The 16,531-nt window shown below is 45.6% G+C and overlaps 3 protein-coding genes across 4 annotated transcripts; 2 read left to right on the forward strand and 1 right to left on the reverse strand.

Annotated features, from left to right (window-relative positions):
• Nucleotides 1-2,569: 2,569 nt before the first annotated feature.
• On the reverse strand, nucleotides 2,570-6,774 carry LOC123150236 (fibronectin-binding protein A). Of its 2 annotated transcripts, XM_044570070.1 has the most exons (9): nucleotides 6,660-6,774; nucleotides 5,365-5,558; nucleotides 4,839-5,266; nucleotides 4,579-4,731; nucleotides 4,123-4,479; nucleotides 3,425-3,994; nucleotides 3,115-3,286; nucleotides 2,744-2,969; nucleotides 2,570-2,647 (listed from the first exon to the last, which is right to left on the reverse strand). In XM_044570070.1, exons 3-8 carry the CDS (start codon nucleotides 4,845-4,847, stop codon nucleotides 2,794-2,796), a joined length of 1,437 nt encoding a protein of 478 aa, XP_044426005.1. In that variant the 5' UTR covers nucleotides 4,848-5,266; nucleotides 5,365-5,558; nucleotides 6,660-6,774; the 3' UTR covers nucleotides 2,570-2,647; nucleotides 2,744-2,793. The 2 variants fall into 2 exon arrangements, with proteins under 2 accessions (XP_044426005.1, XP_044426004.1); XM_044570069.1 differs by having other exon boundaries at nucleotides 3,115-3,994.
• A 538-nt stretch (nucleotides 6,775-7,312) lies between these two features.
• On the forward strand, nucleotides 7,313-8,293 carry LOC123149374 (uncharacterized). The gene has a single exon (XM_044569014.1). The coding sequence runs from the start codon at nucleotides 7,484-7,486 to the stop codon at nucleotides 7,805-7,807; it is 324 nt and encodes a 107-aa protein (XP_044424949.1). The 5' UTR covers nucleotides 7,313-7,483; the 3' UTR covers nucleotides 7,808-8,293.
• Nucleotides 8,294-8,295: 2 nt separating this feature from the next.
• Nucleotides 8,296-15,101, forward strand: LOC123149372 (STOREKEEPER protein). The gene is made up of 2 exons (XM_044569013.1): nucleotides 8,296-9,274; nucleotides 14,734-15,101. Exon 1 carries the CDS (start codon nucleotides 8,333-8,335, stop codon nucleotides 9,266-9,268), a length of 936 nt encoding a protein of 311 aa, XP_044424948.1. The 5' UTR covers nucleotides 8,296-8,332; the 3' UTR covers nucleotides 9,269-9,274; nucleotides 14,734-15,101.
• The last annotated feature ends 1,430 nt before the right edge of the window (nucleotides 15,102-16,531 follow it).

Consider the following 16,531-nt stretch of genomic DNA (forward strand, 5'->3'; position numbering starts at 1 on the left):
TGCTAACGGTCGGTTATTAAGTAGCTTTTATGGTCATCATAGCACTTTATTACTAGCGTTACCAGTAACGCCCTGCCTTAATGTACATTGAACCCTTTGTAACATGGGCTAGCTGGGGTCCTGGCGCACTCTATATAAGCCACCCCTCCTCCGAGACAAGGGTTCGCACCCCTGTAATTCATACACGCATAATCTAGTCGACCGCCTCCGGGCTCCGAGATGTAGGGCTATTACTTCCTCCGAGAAGGGCCTGAACTCGTAAACCTTGCGTGCTTACAACTTCTCCATAGCTAAGATCTTGCCTCTCCATACTTACCCCCCTACAGTACTGTCAGACTTAGAACCACGACAAGCAGTGAAGCCAAAATCTGAAAAAAGAAGTATTCGCTGCAAGTTCTGCAAAGAAGAAGGTCACAACGTGCAGACGTGTGGACCCCTAAAAGCTGCAACAGAGGCGGCAACAACACCGCCTACATGTCAATTCTGCTCCGAGGTGGGGCATACTGTACCAACTTGTGCATACTGGACATCCATGATGACAAATGATCCAAGAAATGCCCAAGCAACGCAACTCAACCTCTAGGAAGAAAAAAATGAGAGAAAAGACTTGGGAAAGTTCTTGGTCCTGTTGAAGGATGTTTTGCATTTTCTTTTCAGACTCACTACATGTGCTTGAGCAAAAAACATACATAAATACTCTTTTTTGCAACCTTGATGATGTATTCAGGTTCTATTCCAATTTGAGACATACAAAAAGATAGCTCACATTTTTGTTACAAGATATGTTATGTGTGTCCTGGATTTGAGACATACAAGGTATCTCACACTTTGTGCCGTAGTTTTGAGGTCTTTTCCATATTTCCAGTAATGCTTTGTTTCGTGAATGTAACATTTGCATATACATGAATGTACCATTTGTTTCAAGTTGCGACATCATGTTTCCGGTGCTTGCAAAAAAAGCTATTGTATACATGGATGCTTCTACATGGCATGTGTTGTTATGGGTAGGACACCTTATTTCAGAAAACCAATAAAAAAATGCAACATGGATAGTTCACATATCTGCATGGATAGTTCAGAAACACTAGTCATTTTCATTCATCTCTGCATCAGCATGATAGCACTCAAGTTCACATTGACAACACAACATGGGTGATGCTCCAGTATTTCAAAATAAAAAAGAGGAAAAAAGGGACATGCCCTAGCATGATACATGCTCCATCTTGGGTTCCACAAAAGATAAACTAGATGGTTAACAGCATCTTGCTGTTTCTAGTTACACAAAAAGGATGTAGCGCATACATTTGTCCACAAAAAAAGCAGTCTAAAACTATCTAGGAAACACTTTGCTCCGATTGACATCTTCTACGAGCTACTCAACAGTTTCTGAAACTCTTCGGCTGAGTTGAGTGTGTTTTGAGGGTGCTTAAAAAGCTTCGCTGCAACAAATGATCGGAATTTGAGCAACGACCTCGTGTCCTGGGCATACAACAAGGGAGCTTCGTAAGTTAGTTAGGAGAAAAATTGAAAAAATGTGATTACCATTAGAAAACTAGCAAAAATGGAAACAACAAGTGCTCCGAAAACAACAAGTTATTTAGCTAGTATTGTTGCATAGCAAAAAGGGAATACCGCGCTGAATGGTCTCATCCCCCTGCCAGTTAGATTCTCCATGTATAGAATAACAAACAACCCACAATCAAACCTGCCAAAATAAAAAAGTCACAAAATACATATAAAATTTGCTCACTTGACAACAAAACATAAAAAAGTTGTGGATGGACACATGAAAAAAAGGAAAATGGCCAGAGAACAATACGTTGTTGACTGTTGCGGGTACCCATTCGGGCTGAGTCGATCAAACTTGTCAAAGTCAAGGTTCCATGTGTTTTGTTCTCTGACCAAAGTCTTGAAGTTGGCTATCTACAAAATTTGATATTGCAAAAAGATGGATTACACAGTTGTATCTTCTATGATTGGTACCACAAACAACAAAATTTATATAGAGAAAAAATTAAAAAAGAGAAAGGAAAGAGGTGTAGCGTCCATATCAGATTGCAACATGGCTTCTCAAGGATGCTGACATAGTCAGGGTCATCACCCCTCGAGTCAAAGACGTTGAATTGTTTGTGCATCAAGTTTGCAACCACAACTGCCCAGTGTCCGTCCTTGACAATGGTGAAGAACAACTGCAAAAGTAAGAAACAAAAAATAACTTCAGAAAAACAGAGCATGTTGCGCTAGGATAGCTTTGATGAAAGAACAAAAAGTTTTTTACTTGATCAGATTTCATGATGTTGTTTCTTTCACAGGCCCTCTCAAGATCTTTGCTGCAAGAACATGTCTGAAATGAGCTTGGGTCCACGGCAAGCTTGGACTAATGCAAAGAAGAAGGTATTGGTTAGAAAGATATGGAAGTTGTGGGCAGAAACTCTATTGTGAAAAATAAAAAATGCATAGTTGACTCACGGCTGTATGCGGTGAGAACGCAAACTTCCTAGGTTTGCTTTTGCTATACATTTTCTCGATGTTGAAGCTTTCAACATAAAGTGACATGACCTCATTGTTCAAATGTGCTCGCTTTTTTAGCCCGTTGCTGAAATGCTTGAAAGAAACATAAAACCCACCTATCCTAATGAATGGAGGTCTGCATGTTGCAAAAAAATAGTGGCTCGGTTAGTGGCAAACAAGTGGATGGAACGAACAATTTATCAACACAAAAAAGGGGCTAAAACACACTTACAAGGGCTCGCCTTCTGGAGGGTCCTTTATGTGGTAATTTGTGCAACAGTATTACTTATATATGGCATCATCGGAAGCATTAACTTTGATCTTCTTCATCCTCTTCAGCTTCGGTGCGTTTTCTGGCAATTTTGCAACTCTCTTGAGTGTGGGCTTCTTCGCATCACGTTTTCCCCCGCTGCTCACTTCAATCACCACCTCCTCTCTTGTCTCAGCTACTCCTGCTTCTGCGCCACAATTGAAAAAGAAAAAGAAAACAGAAACAAGATGAGAAAAAATAATGGTTTGGAACATGGAAGTGCTAAGTTTCTGTAAACAAAACAAAACATGGGTTGGAGCACAAAGTCGTTAGGGAGACATGAGTGCAATAACCTGCAGGGCCTGTCGAAATTGGAGGACGTGTTGCGATGGGAGTCACATCGTAAACTGGCCCAGCTGAGGTAGCCGGAGATTCACCAAACAAAGGGCTCCTCGTACGGATCGACAAGGAGTCCAAATCTGCAACAGAAGTTTTTACAGGGGATGTACGAACTTGAGGAAACTCCTGAAATAGTAGATCATCATCACTCCCCGGTTCAAACAATCCAAAAGAAGGTTCGTCTTCAAGCGTGCCTGGCCTCCTCGTCAGATTCACATGTGCGAAGCTTGGGCTGCGAGGAGGCTTAAATTTAGTGATGTTTACCTTGCTGCCTGAGTCTTCTCCCCTGCCATTGCTCTGATCATTGTCGTTGTTTTGACCTACTTCCACTGCTGGTTGCTTGGGCTGTTGCGGAGATGGTAGAGTGGCAGTGGCTGGTTGCTTGGGCTGTTGCGGAGATGGTACAGTGGCAGTGGCTGGTTGCTTGGGCTGTTGCGGAGATGGTACAGTGGCAGTGGCTGGTTGCTTGGGCTGTTGCGGAGATGGTACAGTGGCAGTGGCTGGTTGCTTGGGCTGTTGCGGAGACGGTACAATGACAGGATGAATGTTGGGCTGCTCTGGATGCTTGGGCTGTTGCGCAAAAGGTTCAGTTGCAGTCCTATCAGACATGCCTGCAGCAGAAGACCCCCCTGGTACACTGAAAGTGATGCCTTCACCTTCGGCTCTCTGTCCATGAATGCTGCACTCAGCTTTGTGTGCCTCAGACAATATTAGGCCCATTCGCTTGCAGTACATGCCTTGCAAGATCCTCCCAAATGAGCTGAATGCAACATTAAGTTCTCTGGCATGGAGCTCTTTGTGCTTGTTAAATATGACTTGCATCTGTGGGGGCAACTGCGATGCACGGAAACAATGGCATTAGATTGGTAGGGACAGTAGTTTGTAACATGCCAGTGAAATGAAGATGCAAAAAATATGAAAAAGGAAAAAGGAAAAAATGAGTTGCGAGAAAAAAAAACCACCTCTAACTCCTCGATTATCGGCAATGCATGGAGCCACTCCTCCAAAGAGCCGCACACGTCGTCACCACTCTCTGTGTTAGATGGAGGCGGCTCATGCACATGCTCTGCGCTCCCATTGGTACCCCCTGTGCCAGCGTGAGGTGGGCTTTGAGAACCCGCATCTGCTCCCACATGTACATTTTCTTGCATGTGGGAGCTCTCAGGCACATCTGGAGTGTGTGTTGCGCCCCCAACAGCACCCCCTTGGTTGCTGATTTCCGGCAATTCCTCTGTGACATGTTCACTGGCAGCTCCTTGGCGATGATGATCTATATATGACATGAACTCAACTACTGCGTACGGTGTATTGGTCCTGAACTGCATTACAAAGACGAGAACATAGTTAAGAATTGCAACAGACAAATGTCTTCTATATAAAATAAAAAAAATCAAAGTCTTTCAGTTTCAATCACTTACTGGACGCTTCCCAAACCCATCATCTAGGGTGTCCACTGCGACAACAGCATAAAAGTCCCTTTCATGAACAAAACAAGCTCTAGGAAGCGAGTAGTTGATGGTGTGATCAACTAAGCATCCTCTTGGCACATCAAGATGGTCCATGTAAATTATCTGCAAAAAAGACACAAAAAAGAAAAGAAAACATCAGCGCCTCAAGAAAAAGATTTGTTGTTGCGGATAAAAGGAGTGGGATGTTACATGAATCAAAGGGGGTGTACCGGAAGCATTGGTATACATCCACCGATGAGAAATTTCCCTCTACCCTCATTCCTCTTATCTTGGTATTTTTAACTTCTCTTGTCACATCACACAGGATATGCTCATCCCACTCGAACTCATGGACCATACTCATATCTCGTAGGGTGTAAAGATAATCTAGGGGACCATGTTTCCTGTCCCAGGAGCTAGGACCAAAGCGAGGCACAGTAATACCCATGACCTCTCGATGGTGTCATCATCATCATCTGCTTTTGATAAGACGGAAACTGCGGTGGCTATCGGAGCCCTATCCCCGCCGCCCAGATAAACTTCACGGAAATCAGCTTTGCCCCTCTTCCCAAACTCTATCGGTCTGCTACCATATGGTACATTGAATATCTTCTTAACCATGTCTTTTGAAAAGTGGATCTGCTTGTGGTCATTAATCCTGCAATTCACAAAAAAATCAGTAGATGTTGCGAGAATAAAGAAAACAACAGGTGTTATGCAACAGAAAAGAAATACAAAAAAGCGAAGATTACATACTTCAGCACACGATTCTTAGGGTCAATGTTCATAACAATGAAATCAAGAAGCTCTTCAGGAGGAGGGACCAAAGGAGATATAAATAGCAAATCCCGAAGCTGGACTTGCTTATTATATCTCTCTTTTCCCCTTTGATTTCATTGGCTATTTCACGCAGCCGCTTTGCCGACCAACGAGTTTGGAAGATAGGCATGCTGCAAAACAAGGTTTGAAAGAACATTAGCTAATCCAACTAATTTCAGATAAACATGAGCTAAAAATTCATGGAAATGTATTGGAACAGTAGCTAAAATTTCAGAGAAAAGATATATGTAGTTTCAGAAGCAAAAACCGAGTTCCCTGTGCTATAAGCTAGCAGTACAAACATTCCTGTAGTTTCACAAACATAAGCTACAGACATAACCTACTAACTAGTTTCAGAAACGTAACTTTCTCTAAAAAATAGCTACTGTTTCTGAAATTACATATATGTTTCTCTGAAACTACAAACTGAATAACTACATTAGCTACAAAAGATTTGAACTAAAAAGAAATTACATATATGTTCCTTAAAAAAAACAAAATGGATAACTGCATGAGTATTGGAACAATAGCTTCAGAAAAATGAAACAAGGGGATCTTATAGAAATTGCACGCTCCAGAAATTCAGAAACACACCTATAAGTTTTCACAACTATGCGAGTTGGCTGCTTTGAGTTTCAGTCCAACGAAGGGCTGTTAATCATGCATTTCGCTAAAATGCAATGGTTTTCGCAACTAGTTGATCAGGCTCTGAATTCTGTTTTAGACGCTTTTTTGTTCTACTGTTAGTGTTAACTGAATTTAAGCTTCAAAAGGGGTGTCTGAATTCTGCAACAAGTTGGTGGCTCTGAATTCTGTTTTAGAAGTTTCAGTCCAGCTTGAAAGGGTTGTCTGAATTTAAGCTTGAGAGATGTTATAGTCAGCTGGCTTGTTGGTCAGCTGCATTATTTGACTAGGTGAGAGCACATCTGCTAATTTGTAGCAGCAATAAACTGAACTAACATTTCAGCAACCTAAAACACACATATCCAATGCAAAACCATACATATGTTCTATAATTTTGACGCCGTTTCGTTCCTTCGGGAAAATGCATGCTCAAGCAATCAAACAGGGAACACAAAATCAATTAGTGCAAGTTGGGGCCCGACAGCGAGCAGCAATAGATCACGGCGGAAATGCATCACGCGGTGGGCGGGACAAACAGCAGCCTGGGTGGAGCCGACGAGATGGGAGCATCTTGTTCGGGGGGAGGGGGAGGGTTGCCCGATCCATACCCGTCAGCCACCGCCGAACCCGTCGTCGTCGCCGTCGCCTCTGCGGAGGATCTGCGCCGCCGCCCCCGCCCAACGCCCTGCGCCGCCGCCCCCGCCCAACGCCCTGCGCCGCCGCCCCGCCCAACGCCATGCGCCGCCGCCCCCGCCGCCCAACGCCCCGCGCTGCCCGCAGCCACCCGCCACCGCGCCCAACGCCCTGCGCCACCCCACGCCGCCGCCCTCCCCTCACGAATCCAGCCGCGTACCCTAGCCCTCTCAGTTGATAGAGATGGTCAGTTGATAGAGTCGATAGAAGAGATGGTCAGTTGCAAGAATAACTATACTGAAACAATGACTCTGTTTCAGAAACGCACGCGCGTCATGCGGAAGCGGGAAGGTTGTCGTCCGTCCGATCAACAGACGATCCGACGGACGCGGAGCCGGCGGATGCGGCGCAAGTGATCGGTCGAGTGAAGGAGAGCTTTTCCCTTTTTATAAAGAAGTGTACATATTTAACATTTATTATTGTACATAGCCGATGTTAGGTTTGGCTCGGTGACATGGCAAATTTTTATAGCCGAGCGTTGGCTATATTATTAATCTTGCTCTTACTTTAAAAATAATTAAAAATGAAAACCTTAGGAAAAGTCAATGAGGGCGTGAAAGCTTCTCCTTGCTCACCGAAAGGCGCCGCAACCAACCAAAAGCTGGAATGTCGGATCTCCGCTCCCGCAAGAACAGAATAGATACGATACACACTACGTGCAGCGCGGTCGACCACCTCCCGTGCATATATAAATCCAGCACGACCAAGGTGCGCAAGACGGAAAGAGAAACGGTACCACATGGACGCGCTCTTCGAGCAACTCTCTGCCGTCGCGGACATGGCTCTCGACGGCCGGGGCTTCGACCCGGCGCGGCTTGCCGGCGTCCTCGCGCTCTTCGAGGGCGAGGCGCACGCCTCGTGGGCGGCGGCCGAGGCGGAGCACGAGGCGGTGGCCCGGGGCACCGAGGCGGCCGTGGAGACCGCTCAGGGCCACCTGAACGCCGTCATGGGCGCGGCCGTCGGCAAGTACCGCGGCTCGTCCGGCGAGGCCGACGCGCTGTCCGCGGCCAGGGCGGCCATGGATATGGCCTTCAAGGCGACGTCCGGGACACGCCCCTCGTGAGATCGAGCGGGAAAGATCTGTGCGCGCACGCACCGCAAGATCGATCGGTACACTCCCATGAGCATGCATGTACTCCTATGTGCCTGGCTGCATGGCTGGGCTATGAGACTATGACTATGATGATGTACTATACTCGTATGGACACCAGAGCTAGTGAGCAGAGCACCTGCGTTGTTGTCCTCGTGTCCATGGCTGTGCGCATCGGCATGTGTAGTGTCATTTCCGAACGGATGCACACGGACTGGTCCGTGGCGGCTCCGTGCCGTTCGTGCACCGCCAGACCAGGTGCGACCTGCGAGTGCACGGGTCCAAGTCCAACAGGTGGCGACAGTGAACCGCGAGCGGAAAAACCGCACCTTGCCAGTTTCTTTCCGGCGCAGCAGCGCGTGCTGCCACTCCGACGCCTTCCTCGGCGCCTGCCCCCGCACTCCCCTTCCGCTTCGGCTCCCAACCTCCCAGATTCCCAATCCCCCCCCCCCCCCCCCAAACCCCGCACCCAAAATTCGAATCCCGCGCCCGCCGCCGATGCCCTCCTCCAAGCGCCCCTCGCCGCGCGCGTCCGCCGAGATGGACGACGACGCGTCCGCCGACGCCGACGCCGGCCTCCGCGCCTCCCCGCCCCGCCCCAGCAAGCGCTCCAAGTCCCGCTCCCGCTCCGGCGACCGCCGCCGCTCGCCCAACCCTATCCCTAGGCCCCGCGCCGACTACTACGGCTCGGCGCCCTCCCGCAAGAGCGAGCGCAAGCGCAAGCCCCGCTCCTTCCCGGACTCCGCCTTGCTCTCCCAGGCCATTGCGCCCGCCTCTTCCTCGGGCGGCGGCGGCGGGCTCGGCCTCGGCGGCCACGGGGCCGCCCAGAAGCTCTGGACCGACGCCGACGAGATCGCGCTGCTCAACGGCGCCATCTCCTTCCGGGCGCGCTACGGCATCGCGCCGCGGCTCCCGGACGTCGAGGGGCTCTACGAGTCCCTCAGGGACTCCCTCTCGTCGCACATCAACCAGGCCAAGGTCTACTACAAGCTCAAGCGCCTCAAGAGCAAGTTCTGCAACACGGCGCTGCCGCCCACCAGCACCCCGCACGAGCGCCGGGTGCGCGCCCTCTCTGCTGACCTCTGGGGCACCGAGGTCGCGCCTTCAGCAGAGGATCTCCCAGAAGCAGAAGAGCCCGAGGAGGAGGACGCAGATGAGGAATATACTGGCGCGGATGTGCCTGTGGCGGTGTCGGTGAGGCTGCCCTTGGTCAGCGAGCTGCTAGGTGAGTACTGGAGGAGGAACGGGCGTGCCATGTCAGGAGTGTCACTGGAGAAGGGTTTGGGGTTACTTGGTGCAGAGGAGGGCAATGTAGCCGAGACTAGATGGAGGAGGCAGCTTGATGCCGAGATGCGCACACAGTTGCGCCGACATGATTTGGCAAAGGAGGTCTTCGGCTTGCTCAGCGACACCATCAAAGGCCTAGGGCCTTAGCCCGGGGTACAAAACCCGCATTCTCCTGCCCTCTGTAAAACAGAGTGTTTTCCTTCTGCACTTTAACTTGCCTTGAACTAATTTGGTTTCATTTTCTGCTTATCATCAGTTCAATACTGGATTAAACTAGAGTGTCTTGTTCAAACTTAAAGTCGTGAATTGGCATGTTGATTGAAGTGCACACTTTTGGGATTAAACTCGAAAATAAGCATGGTTGTCTTGTTATGTAAAATTGTATTGGCGGTAGGAGTTCTCTTCCCCATTGGTTAAATAGCCATTATCTATTCTAAGATCATTACATAGGAAGTTTTGCGGATATTCTTGATAAGCTAGTTTAGCAGTTTGGATTCGTAAGCATTGAAGCCACTGGATGACATTCTGTTACTAGTATGGTGTGTTCACTATTGTGATTCAGTTGTCCTACATGATAGCTTGCATGTCTATTTTGCTATACTTGGCAAAGTAGAATTGTATTTACAATTTGGCTTCTTGCAGTCCTATCTCTAAGATCATTACATTAGGAAGTTGTGGCATATTTTCGATAAGCTAGTTTAGGAATTTGGATTCATAAACATTGAAGCCACTGGACGACATTCTGTTGAACACTAGTATGGTGTGTTCACTAGTGCGATTCAGTTGTCCTGCATGATAGCTTGCATGTCTGCTTTATACTATACTTAGCAAAGTAGAATTGTATCTGCAATTTGGTTTCTTCCAGTCCTATCTGTGGCATCACTGTAGCCAGCTTACTTTTCTGCGAGCATTAAGCTTGCATCCCTTTTCTAAAATCATGTCGCACTAGTATGGCGTGTTTACTATTGTGATTAAGTTGTCCTACGTGATACGGCTTGCGTGTCTGCTTTACTACACATAGCAAATTAGAATTGTGTCTGCAATTTGGTTTCTTCCAGTCGTATCTGTGGCATCAAAGTATTCCACTTCCTTTTCTCCGAGCAGTAAGTGTGCACAACATCTTAAAATTCTGTTGCACTAGTGTAACTAAAGATGGGAAGGTTTTCTATAGACCTATACCGATGCTGGTCTGAGAAAGTTGTGTCCTTCTGGATTCAGCTTACTTTGGCCTAATTAGGTTATTGTCTGTTTCTTGTGACTTTACCAGTGTGTTAAATTACACCATAATAACGTGTTAGTCTAGTTAGTCTACCCGCAATGTGGAACTATACTGGCGGTTTGATTTCTTTCCCATCCAAGCTGTACCTTCCCATCCTGGTTATAAAATATCATTTCATCAGCACATTTTAGTGTAGTCTCGATGTGCTAGGTTAGGCATGGATTAATTTGAAACTGTTGGTATAAATCTACTGGAAATATGCACTTCATGTTAAAGTACTGGGATGTAGGATTTCAAAATGATGGTACACTCATGTTTTCTCTGCTTGCAAAGCAGAACTGTGTTTGTAGTGTGGTTTACCCTTAATGGCAAGTCAACAAAAATGAAGTATTTGAAGCAAGTCAAAATGGAGTTGATATGATTATGAACTATCATTTTCTCCAAGTACTGCTTTCGGTCGGATCAGCGAATGCTATTCTTTCTGCTAGCTAGACTTCCTTGCTAAGGCAAAGGTAGGATCTCTTAAAGTGTCATCATTTTGGACAGTACAAGGCACATGGCATTGCTGATTCAAACATATGTAACATATTGGACATGCATAATTGATCAATTTGCTTTACATCTGACAATTAGACCAAAATCCAAGAGTCAGTTTTCTCTTCAAACGCAATCCTGCAGCACTACTCATGCAGCACCACAGAGTAGGGATGTACAAAGTGCATGAAAGACATTCAACTGTTAAGCATCAGTTTAGTTGATTTCTGGCACAGATACAATTGTTTGGTCCTCTTGCCTAGGTTGGCAAATACTTTTCTTATCATTTGCACACATTAGTGTGACAGCTTAAGAAAATTAGGCACAGCATGAGTTCATTTTTAGCATCTCAATAGGAAAGATTGCCTGGATCCATCATGTTGTTTTAGTATCGAGCCACAAGGTTACTGTGGCTGCTTCTTTAGGCAAGGGGAGGGCTGCTTGGCCACAGGTGCCCTTGAAACATTCATGGACGCACCAAGTCATTGCTTTTCTAGTTTTCTTTTTGTACCTTGGATTTTCATCTCCATGGGTTTCTTTGGTCTCACCCAGACACGCGGTCCTAGCTTAGTTACTTGAATCCGAATGCATGGGGCATTGACACGTAGAATGGTCATCATCTAACTCCCTTTCATGGTGGATCACCAATAACATTACCTTATTATTTTGAATGGACCAACATCACATTGTAGGATTTGCCATTCAGATAGTTGCGTCCTTCCGAGATCAGTTGCAATGCTTTAGTTTTACCTCGTGTTTGCATGCCACCTTTGTCGCGTGGACACTCTTATTTTACCTCGGGTTTGCGATGCTAAGCACTCTTATTTTGACGTGGTATTGGTATGTGGATGTAATGGGATCAGTGATGTTAGTTCCCATATGCACAAAGTGTATTACTATTTTACCTTTAAGCTCAGGTTCAACACGCATATTGTTTTTATGTGTTCCATATTTTACGTCAAGCCAACTATTAATGCCCAACATGGGGGTTGCTTTTTTTTAACCAAATCATTTTGTTTATACAATACACAATAATCTGTGCAGTAAAGTCTATGCCTTCGGCAGTCGGAATGATTGTGTTAGTTGAAAATTGACACGTACATACTTTTTTTGGCAATGCAGATGCTTGTTGGTTGTACCATTTTTTATGAGCACCTCTTATGAAGTTCTAATGCAAGGTCCTACAAAGCCCAGTCTTGACTCATTCACCAAAGAACATAGCAACCGGAATTTAAAATACAGATAATATATTGTGATCTCACATGGCTTTGTGACCCACATGGATACCTAAATTAACCGACTTGAATAAATAAGAGGAGCCGCTAGCCAATAATAGCCACTCTAAATTCTTTAGATGTTTAGAATTGTACCATGATTTCTCCTCGCGTCCTGCACACTGTGTTGGCATGGTCTTAATCAATCCCCCCACCATTATATCGTGGCAAACACTCTAATTCCTACTTCACAGCTTGGCTGTTCTACTTGCACGTCAAAGCTCCCCCAATTATCTAGGCTTGATAACCCATTCACATGATTAAGGTGGGTGATACGTAACCAACAACAGGCCCGAGGGTCACATCAATAGGTTAGATTTGTCCGCCTAAAGTTTGGGCCTATTCGTTTGGGACTGTCCAGCTTAGGGCAACTCCAAGGCCGTGCACCAAAACGCCCCTAAATGTATAGACCGCGTGGCCCGGACACTGCCATCCAACGATGTGCACTAAACGTCCATGGACCGTTCCGGGTGTCCGAATTCCTCTAAACCAGTACCAAACCTGGGGAACGTTTGGGGGAGTCCAGATGTCTGCCTGGCTCACTTGTTAGTTGGACCACATGTCTCCCCACACCCATGTGTTGTTTTCCTCTATGTCCACATGGCTCACCCTGCTGTCTGAATATGATGCTTATTTGATGTCTATGGTTGGATGATCGGCTCCGTTACCACTGTCCGACATGTCCGGACTTGTCCGCGGACATTTGGTGTGTCTGTTTTGATGCGTGCCGTTGGAGTTGTCCGTAGGTGTGAGCTCAAGTGGGTAACAACTACCCACAACTTTATTTCTATTCTATGGTATTGCTTAATACTGACTGAGTTTCATATGGGCCGGTTTGCTCCTTGGCCTCTTATCTTGAGCTTTGCTTAGCCCTAAACTCATGCTTAGGCCCTCTTGGCTTTATCAGTTATCATTGCATGTTTTGGTATTTTGGTTACGAGATCCTTTGAGAACTTGGCATGCTGAAGTAGTTTGGGGGGGGGGGGGGGGGCAGTTTCTGGAATTTGACATCACCATGTTCATGTTTCCTGTCACATGCTATTGTTATTTATGGAATGAATGCATAAAAAGAAAATCAACAATCCCTGTAGAAAGCAACAGGAAATGGGGAGCTAAATTGTTCTCCAGTACTTCACTATTCATGAGGCATTATTTCAGATATTATTTCTATTAATCCGCCCACTTTCCTACTTAGCCACTTAAATTGCAGTACAAATGGAATGTCCTTTTGGCCACTTTACATCTAATAATATGATTTGTATGTGATCTGGTCAAAATGCTCATTAGTCTTTTTGCACATTAATGCTCAATGAGGCATACACTTTTTCTTGTTGCACATGGTACTTAGTTTTATGAATAGTACTTTAAGTACAGTATGAACAAAAACGTGGTCGACGGCGGGGGGGGGGGGGGGGGGGGGGGGGAGTGTGGATGAATGCATGGTGCTACAAATAATTTCCTTCTTATCTTTGTTGTGTTAATTCCCAAATTCCAGGATATACTTCTTTTCACTGAGATGACCTGTTTGGAAATTTGTGCATCCTATTTGTGATAAACAGCCCCATGTTAATTCAGCTTTAGCTCACTGGAAATGATTTCCATCTTAGCTTTTATAAATGGATCTGATTTTTCCTATTCTCAGCTGTTTCTTAAATTTATTTGCTGTTACTATGGAGAGTGGCATTTTGGCACACGGGAGCGCATGCTCCTGGTTTTAAAATGTGTTTTATACGTATTTTGAAATGTCAAAAAACTTCGAACAAAAATTTGGCGCGTACATCTCAATATTGTACATACTCACAAAGTTGTTTCGCGAAAAACCGACAAGTTATGTGTCGCGTGTGAAAAAGACAAAATCTGGTGTTAAAAAGTGCTTTTCACAGACATCTTTTTGTCTTTTTTACAGAAGCTACAAAAAATGTTGGTTTTCTCCGAAACTTGACGTGCACACATATAATGTCGAGATTTTTGTGCCAAATTTTTGTTTGGAGTTTTTTCACACTTTGAAATGTTTTTTCCGTTGGCAGGAGTACGCGCTCCCATGTGCCAAAGCGAATTTTTGTGTTACTATGTTGGTATTTTGCTTTCCCCTGTTATGGTGTTTACCAGAGTTTGTTTTATAGCCATTGTAGTAAAATGGTCTTAAAAGTGAATGTGTGCTGTTTTGTCACGGTAATTTAAAGACAACCATTTCTATCACAATTGTTACTGTAAAATCAGAGGTTTATTTCCAATGCTGGGGTGTATAACTTAATGATTTGTTACCTAGTCAAGATTCTGTGTAATTTCCTACATACACATCTGGCTATTAACTGCAGGTTATGTAGATTCAGCGTATTCTCTCTCGAAGGTGTAATGTGCTTGCTAATAAAATGCTGCTGTACTTGTTAGTACCAAACTATGCTTGACTCCCAACAATTTATGCTTATCGCCAACCTCAGTAGCGATATTCTATTCTGTCATCCCCAAGGTGGCAACGGGTATTTGAAAGCCTGTACTGATAGGACATGTTTGTTGTACTTTTCTAGTATTTCTACAGTTTTTGTTCAAGTAGAACTGCTTCTAAAGCTATTTCTTTTTTGCAGATGGCGTTGGGTGGAGTATATAGCTGGATACGCTCATAGGTACGATGTCTATTCTGTAGGCTGATCAACCATCCGGTACCTGGTTGCTGACCACAAGGCCCAAACAGGGTGTTTACGGTGTCGGTTCACGCCTAATCAAGTGGGAACCAGTTAATGCTTTTGCAAGACACCCAGGTTGGGAGACACTTATTTTGCTAATCCGCTTGCCTCATGTTCTAGATATATATGCTAAGGAATCCCGGTCCACGACAGTGACACCTTTCGTATCGATGTCTGTCTGTAAAATTGTAAATCATTTGCTAACTACTGCTACGATGGTACATGTGTTTGGGGGTGCAAGGATGTGACGTGTCGGTATTCCTGTTTGATTCCCAGCCGTCTCGACTCGTGATATTATGCACTCGCACATGATGCTTTATTCTGCCGTAGATTTGCCTGACTGAAAGTGTTCTTGTATTGGAATTGCCCTGTCAGTTCAGCTTGTGCTGCTTAAGTTTCTAGGCACAAAATGCCTTTCCCCTTCGCAGTCTTTTGTCATTGGCAATAATACTATTGCTGCCATAGGACTGAAGCGTTGTAGGATTATTCCCTTTGCTTTCCTGGCCTGTGGATCGTGGATTCTTTGTAGGCTGCTACTTCTCCAGAGTTGAATTGTGCCTGGGTGCGTACATGCGGTGCTGCTCTCCCTGGGGATTCATTTCAAAACTCAACATTTGTCGTCGGTTCCCTATTAGTGAAGCAACTAGAGTGTAACCATCACACATCAAGTTTGTTTTGGGACATGTTTTATAACTTGAAAGTTGTAGTTGGTCATGTATGCTTTACCATTCTTTAAGGCCAGTTCTTTTGAGCTATCCTCTGAAAATAAACCCAACCTAAATGATAAGTGCTACACGTGTGGCATGAAGCGCTCTGGCCCCGGCGTTATTTACAACTCAAGTATCCATCCAAAAAGAAAAAAAAAACTCTAGAAAGGAAGTTGCCCTGCTTGACAATTATAGTTGCCATCCTCTTGTCACTAAACTTGCCATAAAAAAGTTCATAGTTGCCATGTGCTCATGCCACACGTGAGGCAGATATCTAGGTCATAGAAAAAAGCTTCAATTCAATAGTTAATTTGTGGAACAAATTGTCGGTGTCTAGGAAGCAGACGTTGGTTGTGTGCAACAACCCTTTGTGAGTTCGGCCGGGGACTGAACACGCTACAAAACCAAGGGCATCGTTCGCCGGAGGGGAGATGACCGCAGGTAAAGCACATCGCAGATACCCAAGTTTAGGCCACCATAGCGGTGTAATATCCTACTCCTGCCTAAGGATGATACTGTTGAGTTCACTACAAAATGTTGCGAATGAGTCCATCTGCTAGGCGGTAGTCTTCTTCTATTTATACTGCTTCGGTTCTTCCCTTATCGCAGCGGGGGTTGCCACATGTTCAGCATAAACAAAGGGAAAGTGAGGGCCGTCTGTACTAGAACGACACGACGGGGCATGCCATGCTCGCTCGTACCGAGTATGTAGCTATAGGACGCCCCTGTAGCAGCACGCCGAATGGGTGAATCTTGATCTGCCACTGTTGATGATCTTGGGGGATGACACGCCTCGCTGGTGCCCAAAGCGAAAAAGGCGGGCCTGCTGCGTCCCATCCCTGCGGCTGACGATGGTCCCTGCGGCTGCGAAAATGTCTCTTACACGCATATTTTCTACTTCCTTCACGAAGAAGGAAGAATGCTGCAGGGTGCGGCTCTTCCTGAGGCCTTGTGTGGTTGCGTGTGAATCCGAGTGGATTGAAGGGGTTTGA

Source organism: Triticum aestivum, chromosome 7A (assembly GCF_018294505.1).
Source record: "Triticum aestivum cultivar Chinese Spring chromosome 7A, IWGSC CS RefSeq v2.1, whole genome shotgun sequence".
NCBI lineage: Eukaryota > Viridiplantae > Streptophyta > Magnoliopsida > Poales > Poaceae > Triticum > Triticum aestivum.

Bases quoted from the DNA above. Each gene is read 5' to 3' on its own strand.
- LOC123149374 (XM_044569014.1), top strand. From the start codon at position 7,484: ATGGACGCGCTCTTCGAGCAACTCTCTGCCGTCGCGGACATGGCTCTC.
- LOC123150236 (XM_044570069.1), bottom strand. The intron at 4,480-4,578 runs GTAAGTGATTGA...TTTGTAATGCAG, and splicing joins ATGGGTTTGGGAAGCGTCCA to TTCAGGACCAATACACCGTA. The intron at 3,995-4,122 runs GTGGTTTTTTTT...CGTGCATCGCAG, and splicing joins CGATAATCGAGGAGTTAGAG to TTGCCCCCACAGATGCAAGT.
- LOC123149372 (XM_044569013.1), top strand. From the start codon at position 8,333: ATGCCCTCCTCCAAGCGCCCCTCGCCGCGCGCGTCCGCCGAGATGGAC.